Source organism: Pelobates fuscus, chromosome 11 (assembly GCF_036172605.1).
Source record: "Pelobates fuscus isolate aPelFus1 chromosome 11, aPelFus1.pri, whole genome shotgun sequence".
NCBI lineage: Eukaryota > Metazoa > Chordata > Amphibia > Anura > Pelobatidae > Pelobates > Pelobates fuscus.
Window position 1 is genome coordinate 107,470,618 of NC_086327.1, and position 18,243 is coordinate 107,488,860.

General features: G+C 39.4%; 1 protein-coding gene across 2 annotated transcripts in view; it reads right to left on the minus strand.

The window, feature by feature from the left end:
- LOC134577572 (Golgi integral membrane protein 4-like) overlaps positions 1-16,932 on the minus strand; it is a 106,871-nt gene extending 89,939 nt beyond the window's left edge. For both annotated transcript variants that reach the window (XM_063436385.1, XM_063436384.1), the window contains exon 1: positions 16,277-16,932. In XM_063436385.1, coding sequence (XP_063292455.1) covers positions 16,277-16,463 — 187 coding nt within the window. In that variant the 5' untranslated portion in view covers positions 16,464-16,932. The remainder of the gene's footprint in view (positions 1-16,276) is intronic.
- Positions 16,933-18,243: the final 1,311 nt, after the last annotated feature.

Below are 18,243 nucleotides of genomic sequence, written 5' to 3' on the forward strand. Positions count from 1 at the left end.
TGGGGGCAGAGTGATGGCCTTGAGAGACTGAAGGTAAAGAGATAGCACTGGCAGGCTTTTTGGAGGCACATATGGCTTATAGACATGGTATACCAAGTTTATGCATTTACTGCTCATTGGCATAATATACAAATTGTGTGCATTTACTGCATTAATATCATACCTCGTTGGAAAATCCTTCACAACTCCTTTTACTAAATGCTTGCCGGGTTGTTGAGATCTCCCTTCGTGATGGACCACTAAATATTTTTTGCTCCCCAGGCTACAAGTTGCCAGCCTTCCCGTGCACACAGTTACACACACCCTCTCTACGAGTCCAGCTTTCCCATCTGCTATGTGCATTTCACAAGTCAACCACCCGGGGCCCCAGGTAACCTCCCTGCAGCTCTACCTCCTATATTTTTCCACAGAACAAGAAGGTCCCCATGGCACCCGTGAGCGCAACGGGCATTGGTGGGCCTCCTGAACACCTGCGGTTTTGGAGTGGCCACACAACAGACACCACTGCACCTGTATACCGTTATATCCGCACAATACTCTTTAAATATTCTGCAAACACACTCTACAAGCCTACAAAATTTTGAGGTTAACTCATGCGGGCCGGAACTGTCCAGACAAACAAACCTGTGATTAGTGTTGCCATTTTTCAAATACAAACATGCAATTAATTGCATGAATGTACGAATATTTTATTTATCAGCAAATACTAATGGCAACCATGTAATTTCAGTGCTTCTGCTGAAACATTTATTTTGCCATCAGGATATTTTAAAGTACACCAGTCATCCATAAATGATATGGTGACATTTTGCTAGGTAAAGCTTTTTATTTTACGTTTAAATTAAATGAGATGTATTTATATGGTCAGCTTTAAATACATAGTGCATCTGCAGTTATAGAAGGGAAACAAAAGCAGAAACAGGCTTACATTAAAGCACATTATATGCTTTAAAACAACAATATGCATTAAAACCACTCAATGCTTAATGCAGTGGGTTTGGTGTATACTGCCTCTGCTCAATTCTCTGCCATTTAGGAGTTTAATCACTTTGTTTATGCAGCTCTAGCCACACCTCCCCTGGCTTAGACTCACACAGCCTCCCTACGCACTTCCTGAAAAAGAGTCAACATTTTTAAGCTTCCCTAGTTGCATAAGTGTGTTTCAAAAGGCACTGTTACCTCACCTCTCAAAAAAAAAAAAAAAAAAAAAAAGGCGGCGCAGGTTCAGGGAAGTAAACTCACTTTTACCCGCCCTCTGGCCACCGAACTTCCAGCAGCTATTTCACCGCCTGGGAGAATTTGCAAATTGTGCAAATTCCCAAAACTGTGACAGTGTTTCTTTAACTTACAATTTATTATATCCTGCCCAGTTAATATCCTGCAACCACCTTCTGTGTGATTACAGTTCAATTATCAGAGCATGGGATAAAAACTCCTAAAGGCAGGGCCAATCCTAGGGTCACAGTCGCCTGGGTTCAGAAATGTGTTTTTGTGCCCCCAGGTGGGCATGGTCAGCTTACCAACTCATCCCCCTTGCAAATGTCCAGATATACATGTTTTTATGGCAACGACTCCACCCCTCCATCAGAAGCCCAGTGAAAAGCTCCATTCTGCAGCACAGATCCTGGTAATCTATGCATTTATTTTTTTTAGAACATGACCAAAGTTCAAGGGTGCACTTGATAAAGTGTTGTAAAACACTAGGAGGCCCCAAACTGGCAACTTGGCTAGAGCCCTGTGCTATCTTAATCCAGTTATGGTAGCAATGGCTGTACATTGTAGGTTTCAGAAGTTAATTTTGATAAAAATTTAAAAATACAAAATATCACCGACATGTTTAGGTGACTTGTTATGTGGCATTATGGGCAACAGTCTTACAACTTAGAACAAGGTCAAGAAAAAGGCTAGGAAAGAGGATTTTAGTTTACGGGGAAAGTGACCATATGATTATCCTATCATCAGATTTAGTTATAAATAGTGAGATACTGAACACAGCAGGCGGACCAGCAAGCAAACACTTTTTGAATATAAATGTTGAACCACACTCCTTCGAATTATCTGTATAATACGAACAGCTAGGATCAAAGACTGGGATTAAAGTCATGATCGATGATTCAGTGTTAATTAAAAAAATATAGCAAAACCCACTATAAAAAGCCTGAACTTCTAAAAACAGGTTTGTAAAAGACCAAAAGGTTTCTGATTATCAGTTAGTAAGAAGGATAGAGAGTGTGATTAACTAAATAAATAATAACATTGACCTATTTCACCATGAAAAAAAAAAAATGATGCTATCAATTTTCTTTGGGCTCCTTTAATGTTAGAACAAAGTGATAAAAAATAAATAAATAAAATAAAAAAAAATAAAAAAACACGTTAAAAAATAAATAAATACAAAAATATATAGGCTCCCCCTTACAGGGTTACTCACCAAGTGAGGTCAGGAATTAAAATTCAATTTCAAATTTAAAGAATTACTTCAACCGACATAACCACTAAGGCCTGCTATAGTGGTTATGGTGGTAGGAGTACTGTGGCGGTGGTCCCCAGTAATGGGGTAAACCTTTTTACAACAGTTTGCCCTCTAACCTGGTCCCTATGGGGCATAACTACTAGGGGTCACCTCCCGATAAAAACTTTGTAACCTTACCTTAACACAGCATAGAGTGAAGCTCCAGGCACTGATCTTCCTTGCTCCTTCATGACGTCGCCTGGCACTCGCATGGTCCAGTCATAGGCTTCTCATAGTGAAGCAAGTGATTGGACTGTTTTGCTGGCTCAGAGCGCATGCTTTGGGCTGGCAAAGGGGAGGATGGAAGGAGGATTTCTCTCATTTCTTTAACAGGAGGGAACACCCGCAGAGTGGAAGGAAGTCATTAGCTATTCCCCCTAGCCAGGGCTCTTCCAGTAAGGAAGAACATTATCACTCCTGTTTCCAGCACGACCATGTGCACTAAAAACAGATGCAAAATATGCACAGAATTGACATTAGGAAGCCCAGAGTGGCTTCACGGCTCCAGTTTTCAAGCTGAAATACTGCACATACATACTCCTACCATTTTAGTAAAAATGTATTTGGGGCATATATACTAAATCAGAAAGTGTGTAAAACAGACCTTAGACAAATGACAAGTAGCCACAGCTGAAGAATAGCCGAGGTGAAGAATGATTCTGACTTGGCAATTATGGCCTAACATTCTCAATTTTCTTATCAATTATCCAAATATACGTAGGAAAGATGCTCACGTGTTTTTCGGTTTTTCCCAACTTTCCACTGATATATGGAATAAAATAGAGTAAAAACAGAAAATAAGAGTAAGCGCTAAATACCCAAAAGGCAGCAACCCTATAAGGGGATCTCTAAAAAAAAAAACCTTAAACAGATGGCGGATACAAGAAATAGGGGGAAGGGCTGCGCCACAAAACGTCAGTGTATAAATAGTCCAAGTAAAAAAAGGAAAGAAAGTCTTATCTGGAACAGGTCCAATAGGGGACGTAGGGTCTATAGATGTTGGTCCGGAGCGGATATCCTCTTTCTCCTCCTTCTTAGGGATTCACTCAGATATAGGGAAAAATAGAGAAAAAAATAGTGCAATACGTCTGGTAAAGAGATACAACAGTCTAAAAGCTGGTATAGAACTTACATTTTACAATGGGAGATATTTATCAAAGGATCTTTTATAGGGGGTTCAAAGACAGGTTCCAATTTAGTAAAGTATTTTACAAAGTGTCTTGCTTCTTTGTATATTCCAACAGTTTGGGTTCTTTTGCACTTCTGTGACGGGTGTACCATTAACTAAGAATTCTGTGTAAATATTCTGTGTGTATTCTGGCTTTCCTTTCATCTATGCTTTTAAAAAAAAAAAAAAAATAGATAATTTGCCATTTTTAAATATGTATAATAAATTAATAATTTTGCACTACATAAAAAGGCAAAAAAAAATAAAAAAGTAGAACAAAATAAATATACAGTGGAAAATGAGTATAAATAGAGAGGGGGGGGGGGGGGGGGGGGGGGGATGGTCAGAATAGATAATTTAAGCCAGGAATTTTTTTTGCAGATTATTCCTCTTTCCCAGGGACTTCAAAAATCTTCTATATTATAGGTTTTATGGAATTATAAATCAACACGCCTTGAGGAAGGTCACAAGACTGAAATATTACAGTCAAAGTTTATATAAGAAACAATAAATCACATGTCAAACCAGGCTGGAGGTCCTTTGTCTCTGGCAACCGGATGTGAAGGACCTTAAAAATCAGTGTTGACACAACGATACCCGACTCCGTAGAGTCACATTCTTTGAGCCACCAGAAAGGAATTTCTACACTTTAAGGTGAATTGAAAAAAAGATGCATACCTTTAAAATTTCCCCGGAGAATCACTAGTTATTATTATATTATTTATATAGCACCATCAGATTCCGTAGCGCTGTAAAATGGGATAGTTAGTAACACTTTAATCACGAAAGTGTTATTTTGGTCTTTGGGGGCCTTCCCCCATACATTTCTGTCTAATACAGGTTTGGGGACAATTAGTTTATCCCAAAAGAGCAGTTCAAAGCATCACATAGGATAATACCTCGCAACATTAGCTCCGGCGTAATCAGGACAGAATGAGCGGAGCCATGAAGTGTTGCCACCAGTGACGCAAATGTGTCACTAGCAATGCCCATAAGAAGAGGGTCCATCCAGAAAAGGTGTGGGTCCGTCCACCGACAAGTGGCTTGGCTGTCCACCAGCCTTGAGGACCATGAATTGAGCGCACCCTGCATGGTCCTAGTGACAACAACGTCACACCACGAGCCCTAGTAATTACTTCTAGAAGGGTCCTAGAATTCCAGAAAAGATGCCGCTGTGGGTATATCAGGGAACTTGAGTGAAACACAGCCATGTCTGGAAACTTTACAGTGTTACTCAAAGAAGTGAGAATTCAAAGATAATTTAAAATTTAAACTAAAATAGCCAAACAAGAAAAATTCCAAAAAAAAAAAAAAGTCAGCTATCCCTCCACTTCAGCTACCTTGGCCTAAAACTTTAAATGTGAATAATCTTATAATGTTCTTCTTGACCAAGGATCTACTTCATTCTTGACAAAAAAAAAGAGAATTGTTACAATAAAAAGGGGTGCTCCTGCTCATAAAAATGGAATGCGGCAAAGTAAGACATAAAAATTGTAGTTCCGGGGGCGGAGCCTGAACTCGGAGCTGAGCGGACGTGTGCTGCACGAGCTCCCGACCGCTGGACCGGCTTTTGGGGGAAAAGACCCAGATATCACCCAGCGACTGATGCCACACTGGGCTACAACAACTGGGCACACGGCGACAAAACGGCAGACACCTTTCCCCAAGGCCTACGGTACCGCAAACCGCGGCAGCAAGTTGAGGCCTGCAGACGGCTAGGAGGGGGAAGTGCGGCCGACTTCCATACCGACTGGTATGTCCAGCAGACCCACTTTACTCCTACCTCCCCCCCCCCGGACCGGTGGGGGTCATCCCGGTCCCCGCTGGCCGGCACCCCGAAGTCTCTCTGGAAACAGTTGTTGCACGCGGAGGAGCCACACCCAAGATGGCGGCCCAGCGGCAAACCACAGCAATGGACACAAGCATTAAGCCGGGCACATGGCCCTTGGAGGCTTTTGATCAGCAGTGTAAAAGCTTCTGGGCGACCAGCAACCAGGGCCTGACCCGCAGACGAGCGGTGAAAGTGGTGGCACCCTGGATCCGACCGGTAACCCGGCGCCGCTACTATGGGCCCCTACCGCGAATCCCCAAAACGACCACCCCGCAGAGCAGGCAACAGCGACCGACAAAGCAGGCAGGGGAGCCGCATGGCACTAATGCCGACACTCGCTCCCACGATCACAGGAGCTGGAGCGTCAAGCGGGCCCAACCAACGTGTACCTCTCATGACGCCAGAACCTGGGACCAGCATGGTGCACCCCCACATTCTACAGCCCCAGCGACATACAGTAGCCTAACTTGGAGTCCCAGCCCGGGGTCTAGCGGCAGAGCTAAACTCCGACCGAGGGGCACCCTTACAGACACACAACTGGAAGCCCTGCAGGAGAGATGGGAGAAACATAGCCTCCACAAACCAAGAACCAGCCGAAGCAACGCAAGCAAGCCATGGGGCGACAACGGAGAGGGACTGAAACATCCACCTGCTAGCCACCCCCCTTCCCTGGGCCTTGGCTGAACTTTCTAACTCTTGGACTACATCTGAGCTGCAGGTTTACTAGACCCAACAGCTTATATATGCTCCCTAATGCCACTATGCTTACCAATAATATAAAAATTGTACACAATCCTGCAGCCATTATGCCTTTAGTATCTCCCCTCTGTTGTTGCAGACCCTGCACACCATTCTTCTTATTTTGTTTAGTTTATTATTTAAGTCTTTGTAATCATCTCCTATTATTTTGAATGCCTCCTGCGAGCATTAACTACCTACCCTAAATGCTGTTGGCTCGACCCCAGGGGTCAATACAATATATTAGGGCACTCAACTCTATGCGTGCCAAGCCACTATAGCCACCACTGTAGTCTAGAATGTACACATCTACTGCCGTTAGACCTACTAATACTGTTGTTAATATATACACAGCACAGTCGAGGCATCATTGTCATTTTCAGAGCCAGTTAGTCATGCATACTGTAACTCTAAAAATACATATAGATGTCATATATACTATGTAGCATGGAATTTCTAGCACAACTAGCCTGATGCCCACACTATCTACAAGCAATGTCTCTACAGAAATACCACGCAATGTAATGCTACAGAATAGATAGTACCACGCATGTAGTCAGCTGATCTAGCTCGAAAGTCTACGCCCTCGCAAGTTACTCACTCTTGTTAACCTTAACACTTAATGCTAGCCTGACCAGCAAGTACTTGTATTATTTTATTACTTAACCTTAATGTCAGTCTACATACTGATCTTCAACGTTTTATGTTGCCTGTTATACTGACATAGCTGCTGTTTAACCCTGAACCAAGCATGAAACTTCTAACAAAAAATGTGCAGATGTAACCTATGTCGATTAATGGCCGGTACCTGCTGTTGTGGCAGTGCCGGCATGTTTGTCATCACTATGCACGCCAAAAGAAAAAGAAAAAAAAATTGTAGTTCCACCAATAACAGGGCAGAGATAAGTTCTGTTTTCACACCCTGGAATCATATGCAGGCAGCTTCAAGATAGATCAGTAGCAAATTTCCCACCATATCATTCAATAGCTAAATGCAACCTTTGCTTTACAGCGCCATTTCCTCTGTATGGTTCCCATGTTGCTCATGTTCTCGTTACTAGAAACACCGCTACAGAACGCTTAATTGGCTGCTGTGTAAAGGCACAAAATTGCAAGTCCCAGACTTGTTTTAGAACTTCACATCAGATTAATTTATAAACATTTAGACTCTCTTAAAAACGGCAAACAGAGAAGAATGTATGCAGACCGCACAGCTACGAAACAAATTAAATAGAACCTGCCAAAACAACACTACTTTGACAAAGTAGCAGATTAAGCACATTTTGGTCATATTTGGCCGGTAAGTCCCCATTTCTCACATTAGACAGGCTTTTTAGTGTTGTTTTGAATGGAAAGTGCGGATCCTCTTACATACTTTAAACATTGGCATAGACATAATACACAAATAATATTGCCAATGGTTATAAGCCACACTGTTCAAATGGTTTGGTCATTAAATCTAATTTCAGAGTATTTTTGATAAAGATCTTGTGAAATACCCATATTGATGGTGTTGAAATTTCACTTTTGGAAAAAAATAAATTAGATTATAATCGTAAATGAACACACACACACACACACACTTCTTTGAATTTTAGGGTTTTACATATCAGGACACAATAATCATCTCATCCTTAGCAGATCTTAAATTAGGTAAACACAACCTCAGATGAACAACACCACATTACACCATGTCATTACATTTATTAAAACAAGTCAAAATGGAGAAGCCACGTGTGAAAAACTAAGTACACCCTTACTGTTTCTGTAGCAGACATATTCCGCCAATTAAATGCCCTTGATGAATTAATCAACAGCAAGTGTGACCACTTCTATAAAAGCCAAAGTTTTAGCAGTTGGCTGGTCTGGAGCATCCACGTGTCTTAACACAGTGCCAAGGAGGAAAGCCATCAGCATTGATCTTAGAGAAACAAATGTTGCTGCCCATTTGGGTTATAAGGCCATGTCCAAACTATTTAAAGTTTTCTACAGTGAGAAAGATTATTCAAAAGTGGAAAAATGTAAGACAGTTGCCAATCTTCTCAGGAGTGGACGACCCACCCAAAAGGTCAGACCGTGCAATCCTCAGAAATTGCACACACAACAAAAAAATAAAAAATATATATATATTAGATTAGTTAGATCTTAGACTCTACAAGCCTTAGTTAGCATGTTAAATATTAAAGTTCATGACAGAATAATTAGAAAAGGAGTGAACGAGTATGGTTTGTTTGGAAGGGTTGCCAGGAGAAAAAAACATGGCCTACGGCATATGAACAAACCAACAGACTTCTGGAACAATGTTCTTTGGACAGACGAGAACAAAATGAGATGTTTTGCCATAATGCACAGTGCCACTTTGACGAAAATAAAATACAGCATATCAAACCACACCTCATACTAACGGTCAAGCACGGTGGTGAAGGGGTGATGGTTTGGGCTTGCCTTAGATCCTCAGGACCTGGGAACCTTGCAGTAATTAAGTTGACCATGAACGCCTTTGCATACCAAAGTATTCTAGAGTCAAATGTGAGGCCTTATGTCCGACAGCTAAAGCTTGGCCGAAATTGGGTCATGCAACAGAACAATGATCTTAAGCACATCAACAAATCTACAACAGAATAGCTGAAAAAAAAAAAAAAAAGAATCAAGCTGTGGCAGTGCCCAGTCAAAGTCCAGACCTCAACCAAATTGAAATTCTGTGGCAGGATCTGAAGAGAGGTTTGCATAAACAAATGCCAGCAAACCTCAATGAACTACAGCAATGTTCATTTACATTTTTATTCTTTGATATGGTTATTCTTCTATTTTCTTAACCAGGCATATATTATTTATATTCGAGTTTAGCAATATTGATAGAGGTCCGTAATATATATATATATATATATATATATATATATATATATATATATATATATATATATACACACACACTTTATGTGGATTATAAACCAATTCTGTATATATAAAATAAAATAACAAAACACCTTTATTGTAACATTTTACCAATATCATATGTATTCAATATATCATATGTGTTTAAAAAGGGACCTGCCATGGGTAAAATTACAGGACTACTGCACCCAGACCACTTCATTGTAAAGTAGTCTGGTAGACTTTGGTGATCCTTTAAGGTTTAAACAGCAGAATAAATCCATCAGAACACATCAGCATTTAAAGATTTTATATCAACATGGCATGTCACACTTGTTTAAAGGAAAACTAAAAAGTGTTAGGAATAGAAAACTATGCATTCTGCCCCCTCACGGCAAAGGGCTTAAAAAAAAATTAAATTAAATTTAAAAAACCCACACCTTTTCCCACTTACCCGATTCCAGTGCCAATGTCCCATGGCACTGGTTCTCACTCCTACTCCTCTGACATTAGACGATGGAGGGGACATAATGCACATGCAAGCGCTTTAGACCTTCCCCATAAGAAAGTTTTGCCTCAGTGCTTTCCTATACATTGGACGTCTAGCATAGTTTCAGGAAGCGCCTCGATTGGCTATCTGGATTATATGGACAGGGTGCCTATAGTGCCCCTTTAAATGTAGCAGGTCTGTATACAGCAGTTAATGGTAAAAATAAGAAAGACATTACACTATTATACTTCTGCTCGTGTATCTATGCATAAATAGGGCTTCAAAAATAGAGGAAACGGATCTAAAAAAAAAAAAAAATTTATATGTGATTAGGAACACGTGAAATTATAGTGGATCAAAAAAAAAAGTATGTTTATATATAGAGAAACTTGGAAAAAGCTCAGTCACGAAGGGGTCATATGTGGGTTGGGAGCAGAGTACAGGCAGACAAAGGATTTATGTTTCCTTTCATTGGAACAACTGTTTTCCCCAGCACATAGTTTTTCAATCACTAATTGTATTTAAGAGAATGGTGTAAAATGCTTATTGTTTCCTGCACTTACAAAGTTAATACTGCATTTTTTTCCAGTAGTACAGTTTAACCCAAAGTGTCAATGTTAGAGATCATGTGTATAACATGGAACTACCTGGATCCTTATCTTCAAAGGGTTAAACATTCAGATGACAGGGCCTCCATCAACAGTTTCCTGTAGATGTCGTAACAGGTAAACATCCCTTTTGCTGACAAAGCTGAATCTTGCAACACTTCACTCACTGAAAACATAACATTCCACAAAGAAATAGAACCACGACTATCTAAAGAATCCTATTAATGTATTTATAACTGAAGGGTGAAGAGACAATGTATAAAAAAAAAATCCAAAAATAAATGAAAAATAAATAAGGAAGTTTAAAAAAAAAAAAAAAAAAAAACCCACACAAACACTACCTCTGCCACAGTTACACATTGTGGCAGCTTTGCGGTCCCATGATGCCTTCAGTGTGCATGTGCATCTAAAAGAGAAATTCAATAAAAAAATAAAAACAACCCCCCCCAAAATAAAACAAAAAAAAACACAAAAAGGCATTTGTGACAAACTCGCCTCCCCACATGAGTTTGCCACAAACTACTGGGGGATCTTGCTTGCCAGCCTCCTGCCCACAGACTATGGGCCCTGCAGGGAAACCTGTAAAAGACTAGTTAACTGGCTTGGTTCGTGCCCCTTCTCTATTCTGTAACCAAAAAGGGCGCACTGGACCACCCGGGAGCTTGTTAAGCCTAATTGACAGTTTCTAACACGTTCCACCGCAGTGTTCTAATTGTTCGTCAGGGTGGCCACTGTTCGCATGAACGACCACGAGGTGGCAGCCATCTTGTTTGCATGAACGCAGGCAGCGGTGTTTGGTCGTCATGGAAATGAAATCGGACACAGAAACTCCCGAACACTGCTGGACTTCCATCATCGCCTGCGTTCGGTTCTATACCACTTAGAAGGGCACTGCTCGGTGGAAACGTTCCCACGAACAAAGTGAACAAGCTCCAGAGTAGAAATATAGATTCCGTTAGGTAGTTTCTTTTAAACTACCGAACCTGACCGACCGTTAGCACTGATTTCATGTAATTGTTTTGGGCATAGGACCATGTGCACTGTCGGTCAAAATTATGACTTCCAGGGAAATTCTGAAAACCTGAACCGATCTGGGTGATTTTTGGATATGTTGGTCACCCAGATCGGGGCTAACATTTGTGGGATTTTCATGTGGTTTTAAAGGTACTTTGTAATATTGTAGGTTTTTCTGTGCCAGGAGATAATTGAGTTAGTTCAATTCCTGACTCCAATATCCCTCAGCCACAGAGGAGTTTGTAACTAGTCCCCTCTCAGGTCCAGGAGAGGGATTATCCTGTGTGGGAGTGTCGGGGGCATGCTTAACTGTATCTGAAATTGTATAAAAGCAGGCCATCTGGCCAGAATAAGACATTCCAGCTTGTACTCCCAGAAATGTGTTGTCTGGTTACTGGGAGGGGAAAGGGCTAATCACTGATCACTGTTCCAGTGTGGAGGATTCAACGGGTGAAGTCCTTGTAAGGACTAGAGCTCCCAGGACTGAGTGTCGTCCAGTGCCTGGGGATGGATAGAGCAAGTTCCCCATTCGGCCCCAGGAGGGACTGGTTCCAGGACCCCAGGCAACCCACGACGAAGCAGAAGTGCTACAGTTTGTCCCCTGTTCCAGCTAGGAAGCGGTCCTCGATGGAGGTACCCAGACAGGGTACAGGGAACTCCATTACAGCATTTTGTTCAGCTGCATTTGTATGCATATGGCACTGCAAAAGTTATTTACTAACGGGGTTATTCAATAAAGAGTCAATTCTCCCCTCACCTACCCTGCCCCCCCTGGACTACTTGACCCCTGGACCACAAAGTAAATCATAAAATTGTTTTGGACACATTTTGTTTCCTGGACGAACAGTCTTGGGTAAGGATGTCTACCACTGGCAACAACTTTACATTTTCCACAAAGCTCAGCAAGTGAACTTGACCTAGCATCACAGGAAACATAGCCATAAACACATTAGCTAGTTTTTCTGACTCACAGACAGTTACTTAGTCCCTCCCTTATCTCTGGGTTATACTATTAGATATACCACCCTCAAGGCAAAGATCACTTCTGATAAGATTCAGTCTGTAAATTAGTAACAAAAAAAATATATATATATATAAAATAAAAAATGAGAATAGAAAACAAAACACCAAGTCGTCAAAGCACATTATACTTTAGCTGAGCAGATTTTAAAAGCACATTAAACCAATTCGACAATTCACTTAAAAAAAAAAAAATACATAAAAATTTAAATGACAGGGGGCTGTGTGAATTCAAAGTGAATTTAAAATCTAAGGCAAACAGGTTTTCAGTTAGGTCATATTAGCCTAAAATTTGAATTCACTTGAAATCTTGACCACCCAGACTTTAATAAAGTAAATATGTGAATACTATATGTAGATGAACAAAACAAAAATAGCCACACTGACCACAATAGTTAGATAGTTGTGAATCTACAGCTAACAAGGGATTGCAAATATACTAGTTACTTTTATCTTTATTGTGTTTATAGTTTCAATGTAATTCATCTATAAAATTGCATTGTTTAAATACTAACTTCTTTAAAAAAATAAATAAATTATATATAAAAATTATACATTAACACATAATATTAATAGTTGTCATTCCCAGAGTAGATCTTTAAAAAACACATTTTCTTTAAAAAATAAAAATAATAAGCTTTACGAACACTTTAAACTGCTATGGACCCCAGGGTGGAGGTTGAATGACACTTGAGAGAATCTATAGATATCTACAGATAAAGTTGACAAACAATAAAAACAACACCCTTTCAAACCATCCCTGACAAGTGGTAGTATCTAGGGCTTTTCCGATACTGCCAGCATTTTCTGTGAATAGCTGCTTTTACAACATTAGTAAATAATTGTTGAAAACGACATTTTACTTCCTCTTCCAGTGCAACAATGTAACACTAGTCATCTTTTTTGTACGGGCACCTAAAAGGACAAAAAAAAAAAAAAAAAAAAAAAGGGAAGAAACTTGTCCCTACCACTCCTTTAATTTAGACTTTTCATCAATGCATTCCTGCAGGGTTACAATAATCTTTAGGCATCGCTGCCATTGACACTTAGAAGAAAGTAAGTCCATTGACCCATAAAGACTACTCATTTCCTATTCAAAAACACATACGTTATGACGTATTTTGTTCCTGAGCAAACCCACACTTGAAAAAAGAAAAGAAAAAAAATGTATCTACTGTATTGTTTTTAATTAGCATCACTATACAGTTATGCTATTGTTCAACAACTCTTTCTAGAAAGAGAACAAAAAAAACACATTTTCAGTCATTGTATCTTACGTCATTTGATTTCAGTTGCCTTCTTGTAATTTTTTTACAACTTTCATACATAAGATTATGTATAGCTCATATATAATAAAAAAAAAAAAGTTATTTTTTTGTTTTTGTTTTTTATTTAGAGTAGCATTCTACCTATAAGGAATTAAAATAAGATTTAAAAGTTAACATAAATATAACTAAAAGAGAATGAACAGACTCCAAAAACAAACATCCAGTTGTTTAAGGATGTACCATATGTGCTCATGTACAGCGCTGCTGAATGTGTTGGCGCTTTTTAAAAGAATTTAAAAAAATAAAAAAAAATAATTAGGACACACGTAATGCCCCAAGCTAAAAACTTCAGTGATCTCAGGTCCATTGGACCCATCATCATACCCATGGGGTCAAGTAAGTAGGTATGAGAAATTCTCCAACGACACCAGAGGATACTGTGTATCAATACTCTATTTTATTCCATGCCAGTCTCTAACTATACCTTCACTGTCCCTCTTTTCTCAAACAGGAGAACTTGAAGTAGGAGATGATTTCTTCAGAAGATTGAGAAGATATCTTTTCCAACACCCACTATCACAATGAACCCAGCTATTAGAGAGCAATGCTGAAATATTATCAATGGTACTTGGCTCCAGACGGGCTTTACTAGGTTTACCAAAGTGCATTCCCAAAATGCTTCAGGTACATACATTCACATTTGGTGGACTAGTCCACTAGTTTGAACTCATTGACAGATTATCTTTGTGATACCAAAGGGATGTCTATCTGCCCAAACACAAGGACTGCACTCCTCAAGTATGAACTTGCCAATCTGATTCAGAAACTGGTGCACCAAATTGTCATATCAGCCAGGCTATAAACGGCTCGAAGACGACAGAGCCAATTATTTTCCTCCAAACTGAGCGAAGAATTTTTTTTTTTTTTTTTTCTCCAAGTCGCTTAAATGAAAAATACTGCAGCAAGCCCTCATAAAAGTCACACCACACATGCAACATTTTGTTGACCTTAACATTTTATCACTATTTAATCTTCAATTGGTTTATTCCATAAGTAGCTGTATGGTCATTCATACCACCTCCAAGTGAGGGTGAGCTATCCCACCAATCGTAGCATGCACCAATCCTGGACGAGCAGGAAGCAATGTTCTTACAATATCTCTTTAAAAACTTTATACATTTGCTTTTGTAAGCATGGTGTACATATTAATTCTATAGCTACCTAAAGTTGAACATGTCAACCACGTGGTATATTTTTTTTATGGCCTGTTCAAGTTAATAACCAAGAACAATCTGCCTACCTGAAGTTGAATGTGTGAATTGCATGGTATATTATTTTAGGACATGTTCAATTTAAGAATAACTGAGAACATTGTTAACAGTTACAGAAGTCTATATAACTGCAGTCTGACATAAAAAAAAAAAAATGATATGCTTTGAAGTCACATCTTACATGTGAAACCGCAAAAAAAAAAAAAAAAAAAAAAAAAAAAAGGGTTTTCTTAAAACTACAAAAAGGCAAAGGATTGAATAAACTAGAATACAAATCACATTAATAAAAAAAAAAAAAAAAAAAAAAAAAAAAAATGTATAACAAAAATAGATGGTGTATAGTAAAATTAATATAGGAAGCTTAAAAAGTATGTTGGTACAATGTGAATTCAAAGTGATTTTAAGGCCAAAACAACCCAGGAAAATATTCCAAATCAGCTATGCTTACATTTCGGGTATTTTGGCCTCATGTTTGAAAGTCATGTTTAATTGTATACAATTCTCACTGTAGTGAATAACCCTGTTTCTCCAACATCACCAGGTAATAATTCAGATGTCTGTAGTGGTTATAGAGCAAGGATTAAAATAATTCACAAATGGTTTAAGACCACCTTGCGGTGTCAGGTGCTCACGGTCAGCTGACACTCTGCTAATAAAATATTGTCTAAACCAGGTATAAGTTAGTGTAATAATGCAGAGTATACATGTCTGCTTTATAAAATCAACTCAAACCAGGTGGACCGCGGGCCTCCAATACCGAAAAAGTAAATGGCGTGACGGATTACTGACAGATTGTGCCAGGGGACTCTGGGCACCATAACCACTACAGCATGCTTCATTGATTATCAGTGTCCCTTTAACTTGGCACAGAGGGGCCCAGTCACTAAATAGCAAATTGTGACCATTTAAGGACCAACTTACAAAATGCAGGTCACAATACAAGAGAGAGTTAAGAGGAAAAAAAATAAACAAATTAAAAATTAATTTTTTGTTTGTTTTTTTTTAAACCACACAAACTGGGTTTATTTTAGCCCCAAATGTATAAAGTCAGTGTCATGTCACTACAAATCAGTGTTTATTAGGTAGCCCCCCAAATAACTATATTTCATTTTTAAATACTGTATAGAAGGCTCATAAGGATGCTTAGAAAAATATACTGCCTCCCCAAAAAAGCATAACAGGTGATAGTGTTCATCCTACATAATACAGGTTAATATCCAGAGCAGCAATATCTGCTGCTATCCTATACCAGCCTTCTTTGAGTTCTAACAGTCCTGCTGGGAACTTAGAAACTGCTAAACACTTGAATGAAAAGGCTTATCGTTCCTCCCAGCCTGTGTGGATGTAAATGGGAAGCTAATTAAATGAAAAGCACTGGGCTGACCATCAAGAAATCAAATACTAGGGAAAAAAAACCATCCCTTCTCCCCCCCCCCATCAGACCCCAACTGACCGGATATCTGAGTAGAGGAAATCACTTACCTTGCAGCTGTGCTGAGAGGGTTTCTTGCTGCTGCTTAAATTTTACAGTCTGAGCCTCTGATTCCCTGGCTTTCTCCACTATATAGTTATATAGAAAGGCTCCACTTGCTAGAACCATCAGGGCTAAGAGACAGAAAGCGGTGTGGAGGAGACCCTTCTGCCTCCTGCTGCAGATCCCAGTGCCCATTATCAGAGAACACACGTGCCCCCCCTGGACTGTCAGCTTTTACTCAGACATAGGCACCACTCAGTGCCAGCTGTACCCCCACAGATCCCTCCTGCAGGGGAGCTCTCCTCCTAGTAAAATTAACAGGCAGTTCCCCCAATGTAGTGATGGGCATCCCCAGCTGATTGGTGTCTCACACTGGCAGAGGAGGGCACCACATGCCAGCAGGTGCCAATTCTCCAAATAGCAGCTCCCCTTGTCCTGCCCAGACAGCTAACTTTAGAGAGCTCTAGAGGGCTGCATCAAAACAGACCTCTCCACTGCAGCTCCTCTCCCTGTGCCAGATTGGCTGCTGCGCCCTTTTTCTTTCCTGGAGAGAGTAGGCACACGGTCCAGAATTAAAGGGAACCTCTGTGTAGCTGATCTGGATCATAAGAACGTCCGCAGCTTCTATGTCTCCCAAACTTGCAACATTTTCAAAGAGGAAGCAGTGTTTCTAGTATGACAGGCAGCAAGATCGGCCAATTAGAGCTGCAGCTTCTCCAAGGAGGCGGGGCTAGGACATTTAAAGCTCTAGAGTGCTCTGTTATTTAACTGTTTCTTGATACTGTATACCAGTTTGGAACAATAAGATTATTTTAAGGCTGGGAGGATAATCAGTGCATTTAAAAGTGGCTCTTTTAAAAAATTGATTTTATCAATGTAATAAACAATTTATTTCTAAATGTTGTGCCAATTCTGATATGATGCTTTGGGATTGGTGTAAAATAAAAAAAAAAAATGAAATATTTCTTAATTTATCCAGCTTAAATGCCAAAGAAAACATATTTTTTTTATTTTAGGCTAATTCGTATTTTCATAGGATTTATACATTAAAACGACAGATTGTAGCGAATTAGAATCCAAATGACATAATTGAGACTGCGATTGAAAGAATTGAAAATATTCTCACCTATAGTCACAGTTTGTACTGTAATTTAAGTTTTAGTTCATTACAATTCAGTCTTTAGTGAATATCCCAAGATAACTAATTTGTTTGTGAAATATTTACTGGGTAATAATGGAACATGCTGTTTGTGGTCAAAGTATTGATTCCTTTAGGCGTTTCCTGTGGCTGTGTATGTTCATATAGGGAATTCACCGTTTGTAGTGTTACTGTCACTTTTCTGGGAATGACAGTTTCTAATCCCAACAGCAGTAGCGGAGGTAATTACAAAAAAAAAAAAAAAAATACTTACTGCCCAGCACTAATGTAATCAGAAAAACATAATCCTGATACTCCAGCCGCAGAGAGTTCTAAACAAAAAAGTCACATTTGTGCTCTGGCATTTCATCCACAGTGCTATATGAGTGCATATGTGAAAGGATGAAATATATTAACATCCCATGCCCGGCCTGTCCCAGGGCAGACATGTATACATTGTGACATAAAAAATAAAGATGTTTGAGTGTTTAGAAAAATAATAAATGCACTAGCCATAAATGATTTTTAGTTGGTTTTCTGGAAAAAAAAAAACCTCAAAAGTGACAGTTCCGCTTTAAAATTACAGTGTCACTTTTCTTATTTTGGTGCACCCAAACAGCTAACTAAAATTTAGCTATTGGTTGTGCTTCACAAATTATACAATATTTTCTTTGTATCTATATCGTGTGCTAGATCGTCCTGAATCAGTGGAAGCACATGTTGAAAACGTGAAGTTAAAGGAATTCCCGGTGTGAGTGATTTCACAGAAAGTTCTTTAGAAGGATGACATCAACCTTACACTTACCTCCTCAACAATCATAATTCCAGTAAGTGCTT